Source organism: Fukomys damarensis, unplaced genomic scaffold, assembly GCF_012274545.1.
Source record: "Fukomys damarensis isolate Sample0158 unplaced genomic scaffold, DMR_v1.0_HiC HiC_scaffold_36, whole genome shotgun sequence".
Lineage (NCBI taxonomy): Eukaryota > Metazoa > Chordata > Mammalia > Rodentia > Bathyergidae > Fukomys > Fukomys damarensis.
In genome coordinates this window covers 36,428,285-36,454,570 of record NW_022900948.1, presented here as the reverse complement: position 1 = coordinate 36,454,570, position 26,286 = coordinate 36,428,285, and the positions used below count along the sequence as shown (strand labels likewise).

The 26,286-nt window shown below is 37.1% G+C and overlaps 1 protein-coding gene across 1 annotated transcript; it reads left to right on the top strand.

The window, feature by feature from the left end:
• Positions 1–2,860: 2,860 nt before the first annotated feature.
• Positions 2,861–25,856, top strand: Psmd5 (proteasome 26S subunit, non-ATPase 5). The gene is made up of 10 exons (XM_033759095.1): positions 2,861–3,228; positions 9,600–9,744; positions 10,639–10,752; positions 11,243–11,371; positions 13,409–13,518; positions 14,835–14,977; positions 19,229–19,420; positions 21,019–21,128; positions 21,768–21,908; positions 25,248–25,856. The coding sequence occupies exons 1-10, from the start codon at positions 3,056–3,058 to the stop codon at positions 25,503–25,505; spliced, it is 1,515 nt and encodes a 504-aa protein (XP_033614986.1). The 5' UTR covers positions 2,861–3,055; the 3' UTR covers positions 25,506–25,856.
• The last annotated feature ends 430 nt before the right edge of the window (positions 25,857–26,286 follow it).

Below are 26,286 nucleotides of genomic sequence, written 5' to 3'. Positions count from 1 at the left end.
AATATAGGTTAAGGGAACTGTTTTATCTTGATTGTTCTGGTGCAGTTAACACAAGTGTAAAAAAAAAAAGTTCAATGAACTGTACATTTAAACAGGTGAATTTTATTTATATACAGTGTCTTAAAGAAAAAAGAGGAAATGTCAGAAACCAATTAGAAATTGTTTCTACTTGAGTGGATAAAACAAAATTGATGGATTTTAACCAAATCTGCATTGCAAATTATCAGTTTAGAGCCTCACTGCCTTTACATAATTACCTGCTCATTTGTTTGTTTCACTCACTCCTTTACACTATAAATTCCTGAAGGCCTTGAGCACTTTGGGGCAAAGTGTCTGACAAAGTAGTTAATCAGCTGAAGTCCTAATCCTGTCCTTTACACTGTTGAGTGTGCAGACTCAGGCACATTTAACCTCTGAATGTTGAAGGTTTTTGATAAAGGGCTGATAGTTCCTCCATAGGTATGAACTCAGGATTAACAGAGATTAATGTTGAGAGTCTTATAACAGGTAAGACATCACCATTTCAAGAGCAAGTAGTATCAACTACCAATTTCTATTTATGACTGAAAATTTTATCATCTATAAAAAAATTAGAGAAAATGAAGCTTAATGGTCCGAAGACCTTTATATTTTAAGCCCACTAAAATAAACCAGAACCATGATCGTTCATACTATTACATTAATAAGTACTGTGTAATGACTATCTACCTCACATGATTTCCTGAGATAATCTTTAGCACAGGACCCTGTGTAGTTTATATTCAATGTTTGCTGAATGAATATTACAATCATGTGTGTTGGTTAATTGTAAGAATGATGGAAGCGATGACAGTGATACTGAGGTAACAAGAGAAGGATGCCAAAAGATGAACTGTTATTTGGAAGATGCAACCTCTGGACTGCCATCCTTCAACTCAGACACCTCTACTCTCTTTAGATTCCATTCTAAGGTGAGACTCAAAAGTCCAATTCTGTATTTATGGCTTTGGCAGTTTCTTCAGATGTATCAAGAGTTTTAGTGCTGCTACCTGAGCATCCAGGCTCTTCTGGAGGCTTTTACTCTCTACCTTCTTATGGGATTCTGATTCAGCCTAAGACTTCCCTCCAGACGCAGATACTTTAGCCATCTCCTTCACCCACATGATTTGTCTTCCTTCACCAACTCCTTTATGTGAAGGGTCTTTTACACCTCTTTATAGCAACTTACTGAAATTTTACTAAAGTAAAATTACCGAAGTCTTTTTGAAAAGACAAACTTTAATCCAGGAAAAAGATCCATAACAATTGCAGCATCATTGAGGTTTGAAGAATGACAGCATTCAATTTCCTGAACTTTTCCTTCACCTCTGATTGTACAAACTGGTCTTCCTCCTCATCTGTGGATATAGACTCTCTCCGTTATTGCCAACAATTCAAACCTCAGTAGCTCATTAATTTTATTTTCCTTGATAGCAACAAATTTATAATCCATTTTGCCGACTTAGGAAACATGCATAATCATTCCTAGTATTCTGCCAGTTTCCACCAAGGTTTATTAATAATGCTTGGTTTTATATCACTCATCACCTCTTTCATTAACAGAACATTAGAATGAGCAAATAATAGTGAGCCTATTAGTGATGGCAAACCTTTTAGAGCTTTCAATGATAATGAACAGCCCACCATGTTTGTGACACTGCCCAGGGGACCTGGCCTTTTGTCCAATTAGCAACACTCTGAATCCAGTATTTTTTTTCCTGCTAAATTAACTTTGGGCTTCATGGTCAATTAAGAAACCAATCCAAGCTGCCTAAAATCCCAATTATTCAGGGGGCTGAGGCTCCCTAGTTGGAGATCAGATTGAGCAACGGAACCATCTCAAAAATTTAAAAGGTGAGGGGGCCACTGGGAATGCAGCTAAGTGACAGATCATCTGCCTAGCATGTGTGAGGGCCTGGGTTGATCTCCAGTACTAAATATATAAAGAAAATAAACTGAAAGTAAATCGAAAAGAGAGGGCAGTGGTTATGAATACTCTGTGCTGTGATCACCAGAATACAGGAAGTTATCTTTTTCCAAGACAAATGGTACTAAGGTCTTCGTAAAACAGCAACGGTTTTATTCTGTCACCTGAAGCACCAGCATAAGAGAGAAGAAAAATTCTATCTTTAGTTTTTGCTACGCTTTTCAAGCTTTTGCCTATTTCCTTAAAATTATGGGAAGGCATACATGTCCAAAACAGACTTAATTGCCTTGACACTGCGAACCGTTCAGGAATATAGCTTCTATCTCTGGTCAGTCTTTCCAACTGCTTGTAATACATGGGTGCCAACTCAACAAAAAAACGGTTCTTCCTGCGCCTGTCAACCTTTTATCCCGCAGTGATTTTTATTCTCACGCGATCCTTTGCTCTCATGAAGCTTATCTAGCTGGCCCTGCCCACTGATTTCGATCAGACACTGAGCTGCGGATAGCATGCTGCAAATGGCCTTTGAGTCAGAGACCATCACCCGCGATGGTCTGTTCCTCCACTCCAAAAGTTAACGCGCTCTCCATCTTCTCCATGTTTACATCACAGGAACGCCCAGCAACTTGGAGCAGATGAGTGAACATTCTCCACGATGGCCAGCGGCCCTCTTGGTTTTTTAAAATCAGGCGTACGGTTGACTGACAAAAGAAGCACCCCAGCTCCGTACTACTCACGCCTTCATCCAGCTTCCCTAGCTCAGTCCGAGTGGTCTCAAGAACGCCGCTCTCCCCGCCGCGCAGATCCCGGTTTGGGGCCCGGAAGGCCGTCGGATCGGCTTTGTGCCTGCCGATGAGTCCTCATCCTCTCCGCTCCGCTTGCTGAACATCTGATGAGGGTTTATCCTCGGTGTCCTTTACGAAGCTGGAAAAACGCCTCTATAACCAACTTCTCAGAGCGCCAAGTAAAGCCACAAAGGGACACCAACCATTAGTGACCTTTGACCCCTCAGAGGCCCCTCTCGCGAGATTTGGAAGCGAGCCCCCCCCCCAAGATCTCGCGAGAAGTTTTCCCCGGAACCTGCTGGGTAGGTGGAGAGAAGCCGGCAAGATGGCGGCTCAGGCGTTCTCCTTGCTGAGACAGGTAGCGCAGCTGGAAGCGCCGCTGGAAGAGCTCCGGGCGCTGCAATCGGTGGTACAGGCTGTACCGCTTAGCGAGCTTCGAGAGCAGGCGGCAGAGTTGCACCTCGGGCCTCTTTTCTACCTGCTAAACGAGAACCATCGGTGAGAGAACCCCCGGGCTTGAGCAGGGGTGAAGGTATCGCCAAGTATGATGACGAGGGTGGGTGGAAGCGAAGGGAATCATTTTCCTAATTTTCTGCCAGACAGAAATTTGACGAAATGGCAGGAAGGGAAGGACCCAGGGCTGAGAGGCAAGAGATGGGATTCAAGCCCAGCCTCTGAGGAGTGACTTGGTCGCCTAGCCTCTCTGACTTACCACGGAGAGAGAAGTGGAGAAAAAAAACCAAGGTTGCCCACCTACAAAAACTATTAGTTCTGGACATTACTCGTCATCAAAAGTAAAACTTTTGATTTAGTAATGTTCAATTAAAACTGCTTTGTATTTGGTAATTTGAGCGTTTAAAGGAATTTCTAAATGTCTGTGATCCATAATTTAAAAGGGCCCTGTTCTGGCAATGTGGCAGGATCCATCAATATTTTAAATTTAACTCACCTTTTAATTTTAGTCATTCCTCTTAGAGGAATTTAAGAATGCAGATACACTCGCATAAAACGTACTCTGTGAGGTTGGGGATTTAGCTCAGCGGTTCGGTGCCCTGCCTTGCAAATACAAGGACCCGAGTTCACTCCCCGGCACCAAAAACAAAAACGTACTCTGTGTACAGGAATGTTCGTAACAGATGATGTGTGGCACCAAAAAAAAGATCCTATAATTATAAGTAAGTTATGTGATATTACTATATGACACTATGCAACTATTTAAAATATTGAGGTAGATGTCGTCGGTACAGGAAGATCTCAACTATGTGTTCGATAAAGAAAATTGCAGAGTTTATGATGCCATTATGTGTAACTTTAAAAAAGAATTGCATCACTCTCCCCACCCACTATCCCTAAGGTTTATATAACTTTTATAGCATGGGAGTGTCTGCAGAGTTACTTTAGAAATTGTTAATATGGAAGAGGAAATTAAAATGTTAGAACAGTAAGTTTTACTTTTGATTTAATACACATCCATAATGTTCATTTAAAACTGCTTTGTATTTGGTAATTTGTCCATTTAAAAGAAATTTTAAATGTTTGTGATCCATAATTTAATAGTGACCTTTCTACTTGAAAAAAACATACTACTAAATTAACACTGGATGATATGTCATCTTCCTTGGCTCTGACCTTTTAAGACTCCTCCCATTTCATAAGTTTTTCCCCTCATTAAATCCATTAGTGAATTATTATTCAAATATACCTATGAAACATCTCCTATTTGTTCTCACTTTAAGGTCTTAATCTCTCCCTCTTGTTGGGTCTATTGTAATAGTAGTTGTGACCATCTTTACCTCTGAGTTTCCTTTCCTAACTAGTCCTTCCCACCCTTTATAGCCATAGTGAACGTCTCAGGTCAGTTGGCTCAAAGCATTTGCATGGTTTCCCCTTCCTATGGTGTGAAATCATGTCTTATATAGTACCATTCTGCTTTTCCATCCTCATTTTCCCTTTACTCTACCTGTTTCACTGACCCATGTGATACAGCTACATTCCTTAGTACATGACTTGCATTTTCCTGATGGTATTGGTATTCAGTTATCTCTCAGTTACTCCAGTTCCAAGTGGCTGTGCCTCAGATCTCCTAAAGGACATTATCATTATTTCTTTTAATGATACTTGATACAGTTGCCTTGTTATAGATCTGTGTGTATTTCTAGTTTTCAGTTCCTTTAAGTAGGGACCATACTTTGTCATCTCTGCATTCCTCCTAGGACGCAACATGAAGTACTCTATAAGACTGATACAAGATGAAGCTGATAGAGTTTATCAGGTCTGACTTCTTTAAATTATTTTTTTCTTTAAAATAGAAATTTATTGGTACATTCTAGGTATACAGTACAGTTACATTCATTACTGGGATCTTGTACCTTTACATGCCAGGTCTTGGTTCTCATTTTTTCCCCTTGTCTCCACCCTCCCTTCACTCCCTTTCAAATTATTATTATTGTGTGTGTGTGTGTGTGTGTGTGTGTGTGTGTGTATGTGTGTTACCAGGGATTAAACTTGGGACCTTGCGCTTGTGAGGCAGGCTGCAGAACCACTGAGCCAAATCCCTGGCCCCTTGACTTCTTCAAATTATAATCAGACTTTGAAAGATCACACTACAAATTGGCAACAGAAATGCAACAAGAACTGAAGTGATGGGGAGTTTAAAAGTAAAGTCTATGAGAAAGACCCTTTGCTAAATGCTGGAGTAATGGAAAAAAATGTAATGAAAATTTAAAGACAGATCAACTCAGAACTGGATACATACTGTACGAATAATTCTCTGGATAGTATGCTGCCAATTGCAGATAATACTGCACTTGTCCTGGGTAAACCACATAAGTTGCTGTATACTGTTTCAGGTTCTGACCTTGGGTATAAAAATCTAGAATCCCTTTCTTTCTTTCTTTCTTTCTTTCTTTCTTTCTTTCTTTCTTTCTTTCTTTCTTTCTTTCTTTCTTTTAATGCAGTGCTAGAGATCAAACCCAGGGCCTTGTGCAAGTTAAGCAAACATTCTACCACTGAGCTCTACATTAAATCTAGACTGTTAACAGTTTTTGTAAAGAAAATTAAGTTTTAAGATTATTGCTTCATAACATGAAAGTGAAACAAGACTGATTATTAATTGTAGCTCTTTATATTTTTGGTATGATCTGAAATTTTCACACTATGCTGTTTACTACCACTTTTTAAAAAACAGCTTTACAGAGGTATATTCACATGCATTGAACTGCATATAATAAAATGTGAGGGGAGGAGGGGGTGAAGGGAGGGCAGGGGTAAGGGGAAAAAATGAGAATCAAGACTTGTCATGTAGAGGTACAAGATCCCAACAATGAATGTAACTGTACTATATCCCTAAAATGTACCAATAAACTCAATTAAAGCTGAAAAAAAAAATGTGAAATTTGACAAGTTCTTTTTGTACTGGGGATTGAACTCAGACCTTGAGCTTGTGAGGTAGGCAGCAGCACCACTGAGCTAAATCCATGGCCCCATACATGAGATATGTATATAGTCTTGCCACTATCACCACAATCAAGACAGTAAACATATGTTTTGCTCCCAGAAGTTTGTTCACGCCCCTTGGTAATCCCTCTCCACTTAAGCCAGGCAACCATTGATCTCCTTTCCATAAGTAGAGATGTTTGCTGGAATTTTGGCTAGTGTATGGGGAGGAGTGTTACATACACAGAGTTACACAGTATGTAATATGTTTTGATACCTTATATACAACATAATTACTTTGAAATTTATGTGACATGAATGATTTATTCTTTTTTATTGGTGGGTAGTAGTCTGTTGTATGGATGTACCCAAATTTGTTTATCCACTCTGCTCTTGATGAACATTTGAGTTGTTTCGGTTTGGCGATATTACAAATAACACTTCTAAGAACATTCATGTACAAATCTTTGCATAATGTTTCTTTACTCTTTGAGTAAATACCCAGGAATGGAATGGTTGGGTACTGCAGGAGTGTGTATGTTTAACTTTGTAAGAACCTGCCGTACTTTTCTAAAATAGTTATACCATTTTACATTCCTACCAACAGTACATGAGAGTGAGAGAGACCCAAATATAGAACCCAAAGCTATAAAACTTCCAAAAGAGAGTATAGGAAAAACTTTTTGTGACCTTGGGTTTAATGGATTTCTTCGCTATGACACTAAAAGTATATTCCAAAATATACCAAATTGATAAATTTAAATTCATCTAAATTAAACATTCTGCTCTTCAAACATCACAGTTAAGAGAATGCAAAGACAAGTTATAATAGAGAAAAATCTTTAACAAAGTTATATCTGATAAAGGACTTGATTTAGAATGTATAAAGTACTCACAAAACTCAGTAACAGGAAATGAAACTCCTCAATTAGGCCCGGGGATTTAGCTCAGTGGTTCTTGCACCTGCCTTGCAAGCACAATGACCTGAATTCAATCCCTGATACCACAAAAAAAAAGAAAAAGAAAAAGAAAAAAGAAACTACCCAATTAAAAATTAGGCAAAAGATTTGAACAAGAATATGAACAGCAGATAATCACATGAAGAGTCTTATCATCATTAGGAAAATACAGTCACAATGAGCTTTTATTAAACATTAGAATGGTTAAGTGAAAAAGGGATAAATAGCTAAATAAGATGTAGGTATGTATCTACCTACAGTGAGATATTATATTTTGTGTATATATCCTCATAAAGGAAATTCTAACAAAAAAAAGAAATTCTGACTGATGAACTTCTAAAAGCATTATACTAAGTGAAATAAAATACAAAAGGAAACTTAAATGATTCCATTTACGTGAGAGATCTATAACACTCAAAATTTAGGTAGAAAGTAGAATGGTGATTGCTAGGGTTGAAGGAGTATTTAATGAGTCCAGTATTTCATTTGCAAAGATTAAAAAAAAGTTATGGAGATGGACAGTGGTGATGGTTGCACAATAATGTGAATGTTCTTATTGTACATTTAAGAATTGTTAAAATGGTGAGTTTTATGTTACATATCAGCTGGCTGGTTTTTCTTTCTTGTCTGTCTCTCTGTCTATCTGTCTTCAGGTTTTGCTATGTTGCCCAGCCTGCTCTTCAACGCCTAGGCTCAAGAGATCTTCCTGCCTCTCAGACTTCCAAATGGCTGGGGACCATAGGCACATACTACCTTGCCCTGCTTTGCTCACAATTTTTTTTTTTAAGCAAAGGAAAAGCACCCCATCCCCAGGAGCAGTCAGTCCCTGTTTCCCTTCTATTCCCCTGGCCCCTAGTAAACAGAAATCTACTTTATATTTCTGTGGATTTATCTATTTTCTGCATGTTTTGTAGAAGTAGAGTTATCATGAAAAAGAAGCCTTTTTGTCCAGCTTCTTAGCATGATTTCAAGGTTGGTTCCTATTAAAGCATGTATGATTGCTTCCTTTTTTAAAAAATGTATTTAGGATCTTTTAAAATTTTACTTTATTCCTATGAGCATTCATGAACGGCTTTCTTTGTAAACATGTTTTCAGTTATCTTGGGTATAAGACCATTCTTGTTCCTTAGGTTCACATAAACAAAGTGGAATCCCTGAAAATAGGATGTTCATGTTTAAGGCTTTTGATTTGTGTTCCTTAATTACTATCCAAAAAAGTTGTACTAGTTTAACTCTGTACTCCAATTAGCAGTATATTAGCTAATTTATACTGTCTAGTAAGAGGCAAGGAAATTGTTCTATAGTAGTCATCAAATTCTGATAAATTTACCTCTTCAATACCTATTGTATCTTTTCCCTCTTCTCCATCCCCACTGCTATTCTCCTAGTCACTCCTTTATTCCTTCCCACATTATCTGCCTTCTAATTTAAAATTCTTTTTTTTTTTTTTTTTTTTTTTTTTTTTTTTGTTTTTGGTTTTCTTTTTTCTTTTTTTTTTTTTTTTTTTTTTTTGGTTTTATTGAGACAGGGTCTCACTATGTAGTTGAGTCTGACTTAGAACTCACTATGTAGTTTAGGCTGGTCTCGAACTCACAGGATCCTCCTGCCTCAGCCTCCTGAGTGCTTGGATTACAGGTGTGCGCCACCTCACCTGGCCTTAATTGAGAATTCTTGCTCTAACTCTCCCTGCATAGTGATTTGGGCAAGGACTGCTAGGAATCAAACCCAGGACCTTGCACATGCTCTTATCTCTGACCTATAGTCCCAGACATAAAGTGATTTCTGTAAGTCACATCTCATTGTGTAGATTCTGTTAAACCCACTTCATGGCTTGCCATTGCGTTCCTGGAAAAATTCCAGAACCAGGCCTGACATAAACGACCTCTCAGAATCTGGATCTGTGCATCTTTCCTGTTTCATTTTTTGCTGTTCGTCTCAACCTTTTGCCTTTTCCTCTGACCCTGATAAGTTAGTAGATAGGTCTCTATTGACTGCTCCATTCTGACCCCAGTCATACCAAGCTCCATGCATTTCCTTGAAAGTATCACTGTATCTTATTCCTCTGTGCTTTTTCATGTGCTGCTACTCCTGCCTGGAGCACCTTTCTTCTAGATCATACCCATTTTTTCTTAAAACTTAGTTCAGATGTTACCACTCTGGGAAGGCTTCCCTGTACCTTATATTCTTTTTTAAGCTCTCCTACCGTCTTCCCCTAGCCTATAGTATTTATCTACTGCATTATAGTTTCCTTCAATTTTTCTCTATCTTCTATTATTAAACTGAGCCCCTTGTGTTTGTAGAATATGTTATGCTTTGTGCCCCAACACAGATAACAGGCACTTAGCAAATGTTTCATAAGTGAGTCGAAGCCACCATTTATGGAAAAAATCTATTGAACCAAGCTTTAGCCATTGTTAGTTGTTGCTTCCAGTTTGGTAAGACATGAACGAATGAGATCTATGCTGTCTCCTTTAGAGAACAGACTGCTTTGTGTGTATCCATTCTGGAGAGATTGCTTCAAGCTGTGGAGCCAGTTCACGTGGCCAGGAACCTCAGGGTTGACCTACAGAAGGGACTGACTCACCCTGATGATTCTGTAAAAATCCTCGCTCTGTCCCAGGTATGAAATTTTACTAGCACATGTAAGAAGGAGCCGACATTGACCAGCTGTTCTGGGCCGGGTTCTGTGCTGGCTGTCAATCTCCTTTCCTAGGGTGTATTTCATCTGTTTTGTTGTGCCTACCTAACTATAACCTGGAAATTCAAGCTAATGTAAAAAGTCCCACTAGGTGCCATTTCAATCATGCACTCATCAAATACTGACAATGAATTCCTTGATGTGCCAGGCTTTGTGTCATGTGCTGTTGGAGTTACCAAGACAAATCTGGGTTTTATTCAAGTAGCTCCTCTAAAGAAAAAGATTTCCAAATGTTCAAACTGCTACCCTGCCTAGAGTGGTCCTATTATAGCACCATGAATTAAATGCTACTGTAAAGGTCAGTAAGCCAACAAATTAAGGCAGTAACTCTTGTCCCACTAACTAAAACATCCTACTTTTGGAGTAAAGAGCTGCTACTGAGGATGACTTTACTGAGATGTTAGGAAATAAGCAATTAGTTTTCCATTAAAACACTCTTATTAATTTTCCTTTTGTTAACTAAAGTGGTTATTCAGTAAAAAGGGGGAGGTTTCAATTTATTCATTCAGCATGTATGTGTCAGGTATGGTAATAGGTCCTTTGCCTACTTAATCTCATTTTTGCTCCCTGACCTAGCTGCATTAACCCATTTATTTATTCTTTCCATTTAAAGGTGTGACTACAAGGTGTGACCAGAAGTATATTTGGCTTTAATAAATTTGAGTTGTGAATTTTTAGCGACTTGTCTTACAGCTGTAATCATTAACTTCTAAGATAGACACTAAAGAAATGTGACCATCATTTATTCACATGTTTATTCACACTTATTCTACCTTAGAAGAGTGTTTCTGATTGCTTTTTTTTTTTTTCTTTCAGGTTGGAAGAATTGTTGAAAATTCTGATGCTTTTACTGAGATTCTAAATAATGCTGAACTACTAAAACAAATTGTTTATTGCATTGGTGGAGAGAATCTCTCTGTAGCTAAAGCAGTGAGTTTTCTAGAACTCTCAACTCAATATGTAGAGATAGTAGTGTCCTAAAGTCACAAAAGGCCTTATACAGGCTATGGCACTCTGCCTGCCTGGCAAGCACAAGGTCCTGCGTTCAATTTCCAATACCAAAAGAAAAAAAACTAAAAAAGGCCTTCTAAATTGAGAGGTGAAAGTTTAGAATGGATGATTTGTAGAATTAAATTTGTAATTTTAAGTGGATGCTATCAAATAAATAAATGGTTATCATATAACTAGTACTGAACCCTTCTATTTTCTGGGATGCCCAATATCTACATTATCAGGTTTGCACTGGGTTACTTGATCTTTGCCAGTTATAACAACATCTAAATTGTAATGAATGCTCATTACATTGGGCAAGTGCATTTTATGTACTAGTTTTCACATCAATTTCAAGTAGATAAAAAATATTCTGAAAAAAATATTTTGATTTTTGTAACTTCAGACATTTTTTTTCTTCCCTTATAAGGCTATCAAATCCCTGTCAAGAATATCAGTAACACAAGCCGGACTGGAAGCTTTATTTGAAAGCAGTCTGCTGGATGATTTGAAAAATGTAATGAAAACAAATGATGTTGTTCGATACAGAGTGTATGAGGTACGCCTAAAAGCATATTTTCTGATCCTTACAAAGCAGGATGTAGTAAACTTGCAATGGAAATCAAGATGGCTTAATATGCATTTCTTTAGCATATAGGCCCTATACACGGAGCTGGGAATGTAGGGATACGTTCCTACCTTGGTGTGTGGGGCAGTCATAGTAAAAATATTTATAAGGAGGTAACTTTGAAACCAGACTGGAAAAGCTACTGCTAATAGTAGTGAGGGAAAAGAATATGGCTCTTACTTCCACCAGCTTTGTACTGACCACTATGCTAAAATCCCTACACATATTGTTAATTCTAATAGTAAACTTCATATGTTATTAGTAACCTCAAGAGTTACTGATCCAAGTGGATACCCTTAATCATCTACATATTCAGAATAACCCTGTACAGTCTTAAGTCTTTCTTCAGAACAGTTGATGCCACATTACCCTGGTTTTCTTTGTTTCTTCCCTGTGGTTCATTATTTTCTATAGAGCCTTGTTAGACTTCATGAAGGCAAAATACCAACACCTGCTCTCACCATATTCTCTACTCATTTTTAAGCACTTTTGTTTTTCTTCAGTACTGGGCTAGTAAACCCAGCATCTTTGCGCTGAGGCATATTCCCAGCCCTTTATTTTTTATTTTGAAGCAAAGTCTTACTAAGTCACTAAGTTGTCCAGGCTCATTATGATTCATTTGCCTGAGAGCTGTACTATAGGCATGTACCACCACTACCAGCTCCTGGGAACTTTTATTCTTATGATTTCATTTTTCACCTATATGATGATCACTCTCAAATGTAAACTTTCAACCCGGACCTCACTTCTTTCTTTTGTTTGTTTGTTTGTTTCTGAGACAGGGTCACATTATGAGTTCAGACTGCTCTGGAACTCACTGTTTAGCCCAGGCTGGTCTCGAACTCACAGCAATCCTCCCTCCTTAGCTCCTGAGTACTGCGATTATAGGCATGCACCTCTATGCCAGGATCAGACCTCACTTCTGAAGAGAGACCTTTGTATCCAGTTGCATACTCATCCTAATTGACATATTTCAGGCCCCTTACATCCCTAAACTGAATTTCTGATCCCACCTCTTCCCCTATACAAAACAGTAGCAACAAACTGTCCCTCTCTCAAAGTCCTCAGCCTCCGGGCTCATTTTGTCAGAAGACTTGCTCTTTCACATATCCATTCAGTCATCATGTTGTGTCAATTTTACCTAAACCCAGGCGTTTCTTTGCTTTAGCATCGCCACCGCAACCCTGGAGTAGTAACTGACCAGTGTCTAGGTTGGTCTCACCTCACCCTCGTTTTTCATCCCTAGTCTGTTTTACATGCAGTCATAATGATCTTTTTTTCCCAACATTACTTTTTTAAGTTGATGGGTAAAATTGTATGTGTTTTAAACAGCATGCTGTTTTAAAGTATATTTTTAAATGATCTTTTAAAAATTCATATTTGATTATCATTTCTCTATTTAAATCCTTTAGTGTCTTTTATCTGTCAGTAAACCCTCAGCCTTTATTGGTTTTTTGTTTTGTTTTGGTTTTGGTTTTGGTTTTGCAGTACTGGGGATCGAACTCAGGACCTTGCACTTGCAAGACATGTGCAGTGCCACTGAGCTAAATCCCTGGCCCCTACCCTTTATTGTGGAATGAAGAAGTGACTGACAGATGCATGAATGAACTTTTTTTTTTTTTGTGGGGCTAAGGACTGAACCCAGGGCCTTGTACTTACTAAGCAAGTGCTCAATCCATGAGCCACATTTACTGAATCATTTTTATTATGTATTTGTTCCTTCTGATTCAGACCTTCATGCCCTTATTAATGGTTTCTTGAGGGGAGGCAGAGTACAGATATACCCAGAGATAATGGAATATTTTGATGCCACAATAATTTCTTATGTATTCAGTGAAGTTCTTTTATAGACTGGATTTTTAAAAATTCATTTATATACAATACTTAGTTCTTCATTTAATTTTAAGTGAGATTTAATAGGTTTTATCTGTTTTGATCTTTTTTGCTTTTTCTGTTCTTTTCTTTCAGCTAGTTGTGGAGATTTCTTCTGTGTCACCAGAATCTTTACACTACTGTACGACAAGTGGATTAGTGACTCAGCTCTTGAGAGAGCTGACTGGTGAGGATGTGCTGGTCAGGTGTGTTGACTGAAAGAGTTATTAAAGTGAAATGTCCTCTTTTGAAGAATCAGGAGTCGACCTTGAGACCTACCATGCTAAAGACATAGGTCCTCAAATGAATGTTAATTCCAAAATCTTCCAACTCCCTAGTCCCCAAGTCCCCTTTAATATCTGCTAAATGTTTTCTTATTGATATACCATGGTTTACTAATAACATACTTTCTGTTGAGCACTTAGTTTGTCTCAAGTACTTTGCTGTTTCAGCATTAATGTTAAAAAGTTTGAGTTGGGCCAGGGATTTAAATCTGGTGCCATTGCCTACCTTGCAAATGCAAGGTCCCAAGTTCGATCTCCAGTACCAAAAAAAAAATTTTTTTTTAGTCTTTTTGTGTGTAGGTTTTTCCTTTTATTATGATTTTGGGTTTTTTGTTTGTTTGGTTTTGGTTTTTTGAAACCAGATATCTCTGTGTAGTCCAGAGTGGCCTTGAACTCACTAGGTAGCCCAGGGTGGCCTCCAACTCAATCCTCCTGCCTCAGCCTCCCCAGTCCTGGGATGACAGGCATGTGTTACCACACCTGGCTTTATCATAATTTTCCAATTATCTTGTTTTCTTTACATGCAGCTGAACTTGTTAGTCCATATATATAAATCAGTCATTAGTTACATTGTTCCAGAGCATTTATTTTAGTGTAAAAAGGGCTTGTGAAAAAAAATGCAAATAATTAGTAAATAAACCTTAGCATCCACTATAAAGAAAACTATTTTTAGTTATTTGGAGCACTTTGATTATGATTAGATATTAAATGATTCCAAAGAATTGTTAATTTGTTAATATATGATAATGGAAGTATAACTGGAAAGAAATATTTGTTCCTTCACAGATTGATACTGAAATATGCAGGGGTAGATAATGAGATGACTAAGATTTCTTTAAGACAGTGCAGCAAAAAAATGAAAGAAGATTAGAGCAAAATCTTGACAACTACAAAAGTAGGGGTATGGGTGCTTATTGTACTGCCTTTACTTTGTGTGTTTTATATTTCAAAATAAAAATTTTAAAATTATCTTAGGAAATAGCTGTGTTATGGTAGAAACAGTAGTGGGCTTTAAGACATATCAAGCTTAAGTTTAAACTCTGTGTGTTATAAAAATATGATTCTATATAAGTCACTGCAACATTGTATGTTTTGTGTCCTTATCTGAAAAGTAGAGCTAAGTGTATGAATCTTTCATATTTAGTGGGAAGAATTAAATAAGATAAGCTGTATGAAAGCAGTTTTTAAAACATGGTATTCATATACAAAATCTCCTTGTTTTTGTCCTTTCATTTTAGAGCCACCTGTATAGAGATGGTTACTTTACTGGCGTTTACCCCTCATGGACGACAATACCTTGCTCAAGAAGGAGTAATTGACCAAATTTCTAACATAATTGTTGGGGCAGATTCAGACCCCTTCTTTAGCTTCTATTTGCCAGGTAAGAGACATTGATGCTTGTGAAAATGATAGTGCATGTTTTGCTTCTGAGTGAAATCAGTTGGGGGAGGCCAGGAATAATTCTCCTTAGAGCTGATTCCTATTGGAAGATACCCATACCCACCAAATTCAATTGCACATTAAAAGGACCAGTAATTGTAATCAAGTAAGATTTATCCCAGAGATGCACAAATAATTCAACATATTACAATTCAGTGTATGTGATAGACCACAGAATGAAAAACGAAACCATGTAATTACGACAATTGATACAGAAAAGGTGTGTGTCAAAATTGAACATCCTTTTGTGATAAACTACCAGTAAATTTGGTATAGAAAGACTATCTCAACACACTAAAAGCTAACATCACACTTAACAGTGCAGGGTTGAAAATTTTTCTCTTAACATCAGGAAGCAGAGATCTTTTTACCACTTCTATTTAACATGATATTGGAAGTTCTAGTCAGGGCAGTTGGTAAGAGAAAGAAATAAAAGACATCTGTATCTGAAAAGAAGACATTAAATTGCTCCTATTTGCAGATGACATGATCTAATGTAGAGAATGCCCTGCAACCTCTGCCAAAAAACAGTTAAAGCTAACAAATGAACTGAGAAAATTTATACTGTATAACAGCAATATAAAAAATCAGTAGCATTTCTATATACCAAGAATGATAAAGAAAACAAAGTGCATACTACTACACCTAAAGCAATTTACAGATTGAATGCAATTTTTGTCAAAATTCTAATGATATTTTTTACAGAAGAGAAAAAAATCCTAAAATGTATGTGTAAACCAAAATACCCAAAGTGACATTGAGTGGAAATAACAAAGAGAAGACATCATACCTGATTTTAAGATATACTGCAAAGCTATATTAATCAAAGCAGCATGATGCTATCATAAAATGAGACACAAAGACCAGTGAAATAGAATAGAGTCCAAAAATAAATTCATGGCCAGTGGTTTATTGCCAGTTGATTTTCAACAAAGTGGCCAAGAATACGTAAAGGGGAAAAGATAGCCTTGTTAAGAATGTTGAGACAATTGGATGTCCACATGCAGAAGAATGAAATTAGGTCCTTTGTACCATGTACAGAAATCAACTCAAAATGGAATAGAGTCTTATCTCTAACATTACTAGAAGAATGCATAAGAGAAAAGCTCAGTAACATTTGCGTAGGCCAAGGTTTTTTGGATATGACCCTAAAAATTATATGCAACAAAAAATAAATAAGATTCTGTCAAACTAAAAATCTTCTGCAAAGCCAAAGAAAATATCAGTAGAGTGAAGAAGCAACTAGTTGCAAATTACCTATCTAGTAAAGGGTGAGTTTCCAAAATATATAAGAACACAAGTCAGTAGCAAGAAAATAACTCAGTTAAAAAGTGAGCGAGGGATCTGAATAGATGTTTCTCAAAAGAAGTCTAAAAAATGCCCAGCAGGTACAGTACATGAAAAAATTCTGAACATTACTAATCAGGGAAATGCAAGTAAAAACTACAATGAGAAATCTGCGACCTTTCAGAATGGCTTATTTCAAAAAAGACAAATGATAACAACTATTAACAATTGTGTGGAGTAGAGGAAACCTTTCCCCACTGTTGCTGGGAATATAAATTAGCACAGCCAAACAGGTACTGTGGCACATGCCTGTAGTCCCAGCTTAGGACACTCAGGCTAGAGAATCATGAGTTTGAACCTGGCCTAAGATCCAAGATAAAAAACAAAACAAAAAGCCTGATATAAACACATACCTATAATTCTAGCACTTGGGAGGTTGAGACAGGAGATTTGTGAGTTCACTGCCAGCCCGAGCTACGTAGACCTTTCTCCAAGAAAAAGGAAAATTTATATAAGCATTATGGGAAAAAGTGGAAGTTCCTCAAAAAATTAAAATTAGAACTAGAATATGATTTGGCATTCCCATTACTAGATATTATTAAAAAAGGTATGAAATCAGTATGTCAGAGATAGCTATCCTTCCATGTTAGTTGATGTATTCAACCTGAGTGTTCAATGGGTGAACAGGCAAAGAAAATATGGATGATATATACAATGGAATGCTATTTTAAAAAGAAAGATCCCATAATTTACAATAGCATTGTTAAACCTAGAGGGCATTATGTTAAGTGAAGTGAGCAAGTACCACATGATCTCACATATATACACAATCTAAAAAATTGAACTCATGAAAGAATTTAGTGTAGTGGTTATAGGAACTGGTGAGGCAGAGTTGGGTAAATGTTTTTTAAAAGATACAAAATGTCTTAGTATAGCATTGATTAAGGCATTGTGTTCCTAAAACTTGCTTAAGAGCAGCCATTTTTCTATGTATGTTTTAAAACATGCAATAAATATATATAATTCTTGTCAGATCAAAAAGTTACACTGAGTCTGATGCAGACACTACTCAGGAGTGTCTATAATCTCAACTACTCAGGAGACTGAGGCAAGAAAATTGTAAATTCAAGATTAGCTTGGGCTGGGGATTTAGCTTAGCGGTTCAGTGGCCTGCCTTGCAAGCACAAGGACCCGAGTTCAATCCCCGGTACCAAAAAAAAAAAAGATTAGCTTAGGGGACTTAACAAGACCCTTATCTCAAAAATAATAATACTCTACAGTGATTCAGTACCTTGGTTGTAGGACTCAGTTCATTCCAAATTCATGTTCAGACACTGAACATATTTTTCCCATAAGAAATAATGGAAAACCAAATAATCGGTTCAGAGACCCAAACATTACACTTACAAATTCACTTTTCCGGGACTTTTAACCATTTTGCAATGGTTCCTTTCTTTTATCAGGCCTCACATTCTCACAGTTTTTCTCTTGGCTTTACTGCTGGTATCACTTACTTTATTTGGAGCCATTACTATGATGTTTTCTGCAAAGAAAGTGCCAAAAAAAAAAAAAAAAAAAAGCAATGAGCGTTTTTAGCACACTAACCCAAACACTGTATGTTGTCTGGGCAAGAGCAGTGCTTGGACCGAAGTGTTGCGCCTTTGTGTCCCTGGTGAGACAAGACGTGACTTCTCGGCCTGTACAAGTTTTTCAAGTTGGATTTTCTGTTCGGCTATTGAGCAAAATTATGAGTACTGAGGAGAATTTGTTCAGACTTTGCTATTAAAGCAGTGGAAAGGTTGAGGTTGGAGCTATTTGACCACCCATTGTACAAAGGGCTCTGGGTGTAGCTATTTGGTAGAATGTTTGCTTAGCATTTGTGAGGGCCTAGGTTTCAAGCTCAGTACCATCAAAAAATTTTTTTTAAAGTTAGTGAAGGATAGCCATAGACCCATAATGACATAGAGTCTACTGACCTGGGAGCCACACACTGTTCTAATTTTCTGGAAATATCAGTGCTTTGGGGGCACTAGGGTCATTTTTTTAAAAGGTCAGTGAAAAGACATTTACAGCATTGACATTTACAGTATGTCACAGATTCATCAATTTTGAGTTAGAATCTACAAGTAGCCAGTCTTTGTGTGCGTGCATGTGTGCGTGTGTGTGTGTGTGTGTGTGTGGTTTGGTTTGGTTTGGTTTTTGAGAGAGGGTCTCACTTTGTAGAGCAAGCTGGCATTCAACTCACTAGTAGCCCAGGCTGGCCTCAAAGTTGCAGCAATCCTCTTGCCTCAGCCTCCAAGAATAGGGATTACTTGCATGTGCCACCACACCCAACAGTTTTTAAACAGATACCTACCTATTTAAAAGTTCTTCCCAGCCGAATGTGGTGGCACATGCCTATAATCCCAACACTCACTAGGCTGAGCCTGGAGAACTGCTGTAAGTTCAAGGCTGGCCTGAAGTGCATAGCAAGACCCTGTCTCAAAAAAAGAAAAGAAAAGAAAAAAAAAATTCTTCCCAATAATGATTCCAAAGCCTAAGGCAGGAAGACCAGATGCTCAAGGCCAGCCTGGCCTATACTGCAAGCTCAACGTACATGGCAATACCTGTCTTTACAAAAATAATAATGATTCCAAGTTTGTTTTTCTATAATTTATGTCCTCTAATCTTCAGTCTCCTTGCACATAATAATACTTTGGTATTTGTACCCATCTCCATTGCCACCCTAGAGTTTCTCTCAGACCACACATTACAGGTCCTTCGGATCTCTTCATGGTCTCTGTTTTCCAATAACACAGTACTCTAGCCTTTTTTCTTCTTTCTGGCTTGTGTTTTATAACTGTTCCAATGAGAATAGAGGCCCCATAATTTGTGCTGTTACTCTTCTGTTAAAATATATTTTTAGGATTTGTGAAGTTTTTTGGAAACCTGGCTGTCATGGATAGTCCTCAGCAGATCTGTGAGCGTTATCCTGTCTTTTTGGAAAAGGTGTTTGAAATGACCGAAAGTCAGGATCCTACTATGATTGGTGTAGCAGTAGACACAATTGGAATCCTGGGATCCAATGTTGAAGGAAAGCAGGTTTTACATAAAACAGGTTGGTATGATTTGTCTGGGCTTTCTTTAGGTGTGTCTTAATTTTCTCAAGGTCATTTCATGGTGGGTTAACTACCTTGTAGAAAATAGGTAGTAGTCTATCTGTGACTGAAATCATCTCTAAAGTTCCCTTTATGCTACTGAAAACTTTTTTTACTTCTCACTGTTTAGGGTTCTACCAACCAGTTAGGACCAAACACCATTTCTCCCCTACTTCTTGCTCAAATAGTATTCATGATACAAAAACCCTGTCAGGTCCCAGTTCTAAGGCTAACTGTAGCTTTTTGAACTTCATTTACTCTTATCGTTTCTATTTGTTTATAAAAGGGGCATAACAACTACTCAAGGTTGTGTATATTTGATGAAAAGTTTTGTATTACATCAGAAAGGAATGAAAATTTTGTTACAAGATTTTATGTTAAGAAAGATACTTCTGTGGTACATCTGAGTATCTAAATAGCGCACAGATCTACACCAAAAAAAAAAAAGCAGCACTATTATGAAGAATCTTGTGAAGAAGGTTGAAAATTTAAATTAATATGCCATTGTCTTTTGGAGCTAATACCCTCTAACGTGTACTTTTCTAAGTGCTTTTATCTGTGACATACCTTATGTAGTCCTGTAAAGAGCATACCATTGTCATTCACATTTTACAGATAAGGTAGCTGAACTCAGAGAAGTTAAGAAAATTTTCTAAGATCATACAGACTGGGCCAGCTGCTAGTCAATCCAGGTCCTTTGATTCCAATTCTATACACTTCTCTGTGCTGCATTACATATAATTGTGTTGTTGGTCTTGTCAGTTGGTCTCTGACTGCGTGCTTTGTTGGTTTAACTCTCTAGGAGTCATACTATATGCAAGTATACTTTTAAAAATTTCACTTTTCATTTTACATCCAATAAGATATTATGTAAATTTTTTTTAAATTAAAATGACAAGTGTTAATATGTGTGAAAATTATAATCCTATGTTTTCTGATGGAAATATGAGATGATGCAGTCGCTTTGGAAAATAATATGGAACTTCTACAAAAAATTAAACATCTGATCCAGCAATTTGTCTTATAGGTATATACTCAGAAGTATTGAAAGCAAGGACTCAAGCAAATGTTTATACACCCATGTTCATACCATTATTATAGCCAAAACTAAAAGCAGCCCATGGTTCATCAACATATAAATGAATGAACAAAATGTGGTGTATACATACAAAGTAATCTTACTTAGCTTTGTAAAAATAGGAGATTGTGATGCATGCTACAGCATAAAGTTTGAAAACATTGTGTCAAGTGAAATCAGGTAGACACAGGAGACAGATACTATACTGTATGAGTCCACTTAGATAAGGTACATAGACTAGTTAAATTCATAGAAACAAAGTGGGGTAGTAGTTACCAGGGTAAGAAGGGTAGGGAAGATTGGGAATTATTGCTTAATGGGTACATAGTTTCAGTTTGCCTTGAGAAAGTTCTGAAGATAGATAGTGGTGATTGTACAACAAAGTGTATGTGCCTAATGACCTCAACTGTATGGTTAATGGTAAATTTTACTTTATGAATATTTTACCACATATAAAAAAATCATTATTATCCTTCAAAGGGACTCGCTTTGAACGTTTGCTCATGAGAATGGGAAATCAAGCAAAAAATGCCTCCACAGAACTAAAAATTAGATGCTTAGATGCAGTTTCATCTCTTCTGTATTTACCAGTAAGTAGATTGGAAAATTAATGACATTGGGATATATTTTGTAAGTGTAAATCTGATCTATATGAGTCAGTGGATTCTAGTTAACATTGTAAATGTTGATCAGGTAAAGGCCATCTTTTTCACTTTTATTAAAAGATAACCTTTGGCTGGACATTGTGGCCCACTCCTGTAATCCCAGCACTAGGGAGGCTGAGGCAGGAGGATGGCTGTGAGTTCAAGACCAGCCTGGGCTACATAGTGAGTTCCAGGTCAGTCTCAAGTACATAGTGGGACCCTGTCTCACAAAAAAAAAAAAAAAAAAAAAAAAAAAAAAAAAAAGATAACCTTTGTGTGACTACTGGCATTTTTTTTTTGTACTGGTAATTGAATTCAGAGCTCAATCCCTGGCCCTACTGGTGGCATATTTTAAGCTAAAGGGAAATCATAGAATGTTAGAACTGAAGAGACTATAATGATTGTTTAACTCCAACCAAAAAAAACTAGAAAAAAGTCTGGTCTGGGTGTGAGGAGAACCCTTCCATGCTTAGCTCACATGGCAAATTAAAGACTGAGTACTATTTAAATCCAGGTTTTCTGACTTTTAAATACATTTCTCCAGATGTTAACTCTGTCGTGATATTTTCCTTTTCTGTCCTGTAGCCTGAGCAGCAGACTGATGACCTTCTGAGGATGATGGAATCTTGGTTTTCCTCTTTATCTCAGGACCCCCTGGAGCTCTTCCGGGGCATCAGCAATCAGCCCTTCCCTGAACTGCACTGTGCTGCCTTAAAAGTGTTTACGGTAGGTAGCCTGTTTGCCTCCCTTAGTCTACTGGGGATGACTTTTTTTTATATTTTATTGGTACATTTAAGGTATACAGTATAATGACATCCATCATTGGAAATTTATACCGTTACATAATCCATCTTGGTTCTTATTTTTTCCCCATTCCTCTGGGGACTTCTGATAAGCCAGTACCTAGCTGTGTTTCTTCCCTCCACTGTTTTAGACCAGTGAGAGACAGGTGTATAAATAGATTGCTTTGTAAAAAATACTAGGACCTGTTTGAAGTCTGAACAGGGTGCTGTAGGATCAAAGAATTAATTCCAAACCACTTCTGTGCCATCTCAATTCACCAAGTCCTTGTCGTCGTCGTTGTTGTCATCTTGAGCTCTTTCCCATCTGGCACTTAATTCTTCAGTGATGCCAGCCTTCTTGTTTCGTATCTCTGGACTTTTATTGTGTTCTCTGTATCCAACACTTTCCCTTTACTTTTCTCGTTATTAATCTTTTGTGTATTCATTAAGAACCAGATATCTCTTCACTATGATTTGCCCAAACCACCAAGGTAGAGTTAATACATTCATAACAGGGCCATAATTCTATGTCTTGGTGCCAAGCGGCTCTGATTTGAATTCAGTCATCTGCCAGCTTGAACCACTGGTGGTACATGCCTATCTGAAAAAAAATGGTGCTACTGTGACACAATTTTAATTTTATTAGTAAAACTGATAAAAGTAGTTAGATCCATTTGTACCACCAGTGTAACAAGCTGTTCAATGGGACAGTTGTGAATGTACTACTGGTAGTTCAAGTCCGGTGGGAATGTGTTAATGCTGATACTCATACACCTCATGCGTCCATTCAGCAAATATTTGTTGAGTTTCTTTTTTTTTGGCTAGGTGTAAGGGATACAGCAGTGAACAAAATGTGCAAGACTTTTCCTTTCCTGAAGAGACCTGTCTGTTAGGGGAGCCAGACAGTAAATATAATTGTAATGTTACTTATATAATTATAGCCACAGTAAGACTTGAACCTCTGTATTCAGAGTCCACACACAAAAAAAATACGTATACAGACTTTAGGAAAAGAAAAACTTGTATAAAAAAATTTTTTTTCTTTTGATACTCGGGATTGAACTAGGACCTTACACTTGTGGGGTAGGCAGTGGCACCACTGAGCTAAATCCCTGGTCCTTGTATTATTTATTAAGATAGCATGAGATTAATACAAGTTACCTTTGGCCTCTTACCAGTGTGCTCAGAGTCATGGCCATTAGCTTATAGATATGTATTAATATAGTAAGCTGCTGCTTGGTTAACTTTGGTCATTGAGAATGCTACACATGCATTTTCAGTTTCTTCTTTAAGGACTGGCAGGGTCGTGGGTTTTTTGGAATATACAATATCTTGTAGGGGCTTCCTTACAAGGGTAAACACCATCTTATGTTAAAAATGTTTTTTAATAGTTCTCTTCCCCTATTAAGCAGTTTGTAAAGAATAGGAACCGTATCTGATTTGTTTGTAGCCCCAGCCCTTACTGTGATGCCTGGGCTCCTCGAAATGTGATAATCAACTTAGTAATCTTATCATAATGGGATTCAGGCAGCATATTACATCTAGACTGGGAGAGAAAAAGAGGGAAGGCCTTCTGAGGATATGATATAAGGTGACAGGTATTCCTGTCATCTTCAAGAACATCTACTTTTTTTTCTTAATGTGTATTAGAACATGTTTTCAGTACATAAGAACATCAACTTTTAGACTGCTTCACCTTCGTAGTCATTGGATAAATGGCCTTTCTGGCTCCTGATTGGTATCTCATTATTAGTTGAATTTTTATTCTTCTACTTTATACTCTGCTTAGTTGGTCACAGTTGTAGGCATAATTTTTGATTGGCTGGTTGTTTTTTTTTCATTGAATTTATTGGTACATTCAAAGCAAACAATACAGTTACATTTATCATTGGGATCTTGTACCTTTACATGATATATCTTGGTTCTTATTTTTTCCCCATACTCCTGTCCTCCCTTTACCTCCTTGGTTGTGATGGCTGTTTTTATTTCAGCACCCTCAAATAGTCAATTTTAGGGATCTCATGGAAATTAGATTCTGAATCAATAGTTCTGAGATAGAGTTTGAGAGCTGGAATTTCTAACAAGCTCCAGGTAAGCCTGATGGCAATCTGTAGAAACAATGAGAGGAAGAAAGTAGGCTGTAAACTTCTTACTTGTTCTTTATTGAATGTATTGTTGAAGCTGGGTGTGACCATGCATGCCTGTAATTCCAGCGCTCTCAAGGCTGAGGCAGGAGGATCGCCACTGATTGGAGGCCAGCCTAGGCTGCGTAGTAAATTCAAAACCAACCTGAACTATCTAGGGAGGCCCTGTCTTTAAAAACAAAACAAAACAAAAAAAACAAGTAAAAATTTTTAAGTGTAATACTGAAATTTTAATGTAAAAGTTGTCATTTTAAAATTGGAAAAAATTAGGGCCAGGGATTTGGCTCAGCAATTCCACCGCCTTCCTCCCGAGCACAGGGGCCTGAGTTCAATCCCCAGTACCAAAAAAAAAAGGAAAAAATTAAGAAATTGAAATTTTTAAATCACATAAAGTTGTGTTTGTTGCATTTCATTATAGTATTTATTTCTTTTTCGTAGAAATACTGTAAACAGAGTCATATCTTGCTACCCCTGCCCAGTCTCCTTTCCTTTCCTTCCTCCTTCCATACAATCTTTGTCACAAATTTAGGGAGTTGTAGGGCCATACATGATTATATTTCTACCATATATTATGTGTACAAATGAAACAGTACATATTAAATTTTATAAATGATATGCTACTCATATTCTACAATTTGCTTTATTTTCTCTAAAATCTGTATTGAGTCAATTAAAAAGTTAACATTTCATTGAATAGCAACAATGTATCATTCTCCTGTAAATGAAGATTTAGATAGCATGTTACAAATGATATTATAATGAACCTTCTCAAAAGTGTTATCTTGTGTATATATATGAGAGTATCTTCAGAAGAGTGTTTACTTCTCTGGTTTTTGCTTTTACTTTTCTACTGTTGTGATCATGTCTATGTATAACATGGATCTGCTTTCTCACATAACAGATTTACCCACATAATTACCTATTTGTAAATAGTCTTACTATTTATTGCTATATACCATAATTTACTTAACCATTCCTTCATTATTAGACATTTATATTGTATTTTTCACACTACAGTGTTCATCTTTGTATGCAAAACTTTTTAATATTTAGGATTGTTTTTTAAAATGTGTTTCTCAGGAGAGATTTTAATTTCTGAAGGCCCAGAAGAATTATGTTCTTTCTGCTTTCTGTTTTAGGCCATTGCAGACCAACCTTGGGCTCAGAAACTTATGTTTAACAGTCCAGGCTTTGTAGAATATGTGATGGACCGGTCTGTAGAACATGACAAAGCTTCAAAGGATGCCAAATATGAACTGGTGAAAGCACTTGCCAATTCCAAGACAATTGCAGAAATCTTTGGGAATCCAAATTATTTGAGGCTTAGAACTTACCTGAGTGAAGGTCCATACTATGTGAAACCTGTTGCCACAACGGCATTAGAAGGAGCTGATTGATTTCTTCTAGAGTACAATATAGAGGACCATGTTTTAACCAAACACTTCTCCAAAGACATTTGCTTCCAGCCATATTTTATAAAACAGAGACATCCTTTCTCCCAGAATATCATGGAGTGTCTAATGTAACTTTTATCTTCAATATTGTTATGTTTCTGTATTGAAATGCAAAGTGGAACTAGGAGTTTAGAATACAGTAAGAGGAACCAAACATGATCATAAAAGAATGATGTTTTTCAGATTCTTGTGGCTGCCTTATTCCTTGCAAGAAGAAGATGGAAGTTTTGTTTTAAGAAAATTTTCTTGGATGTACTCATCTTGTTTTTTTGTTTTGTTTTGTTTTGTTTGAGGCAGGGTCTCACTATGTAGTTGAGACTGACCTGGAACTCATTATGTAGCCCAGGCTGGTCTCCAACCCACAGCGATCCTCTTGCCTCAGCCTCCTGAGTGCTGGGATTACAGGCGTGCACCACCACACCTGGCTATACTCATCTTGTTTTAAAATCTGTTTCAAATATAATGAAACCAAATTATTTTGGAATTCTTTCTCATTTTCTTTCTTTTTGTTATTTTTCATTTTCTGATTCCACTACATTCAATTTTAGATGTATTTGAAAAATAAGTAATTTGGAATCCTAAAGTTATGTTCTATATATGAAGAATAAATACTTTTTATAAGATCTTGCTTTTTTTGGTGGTGGTTTTTTTACTGTTGGGTCTTCAAAAAGTAGACATAAAATCTCTAAGACATGTTTGTGATCATGAGCCAAATTAAGCCTAT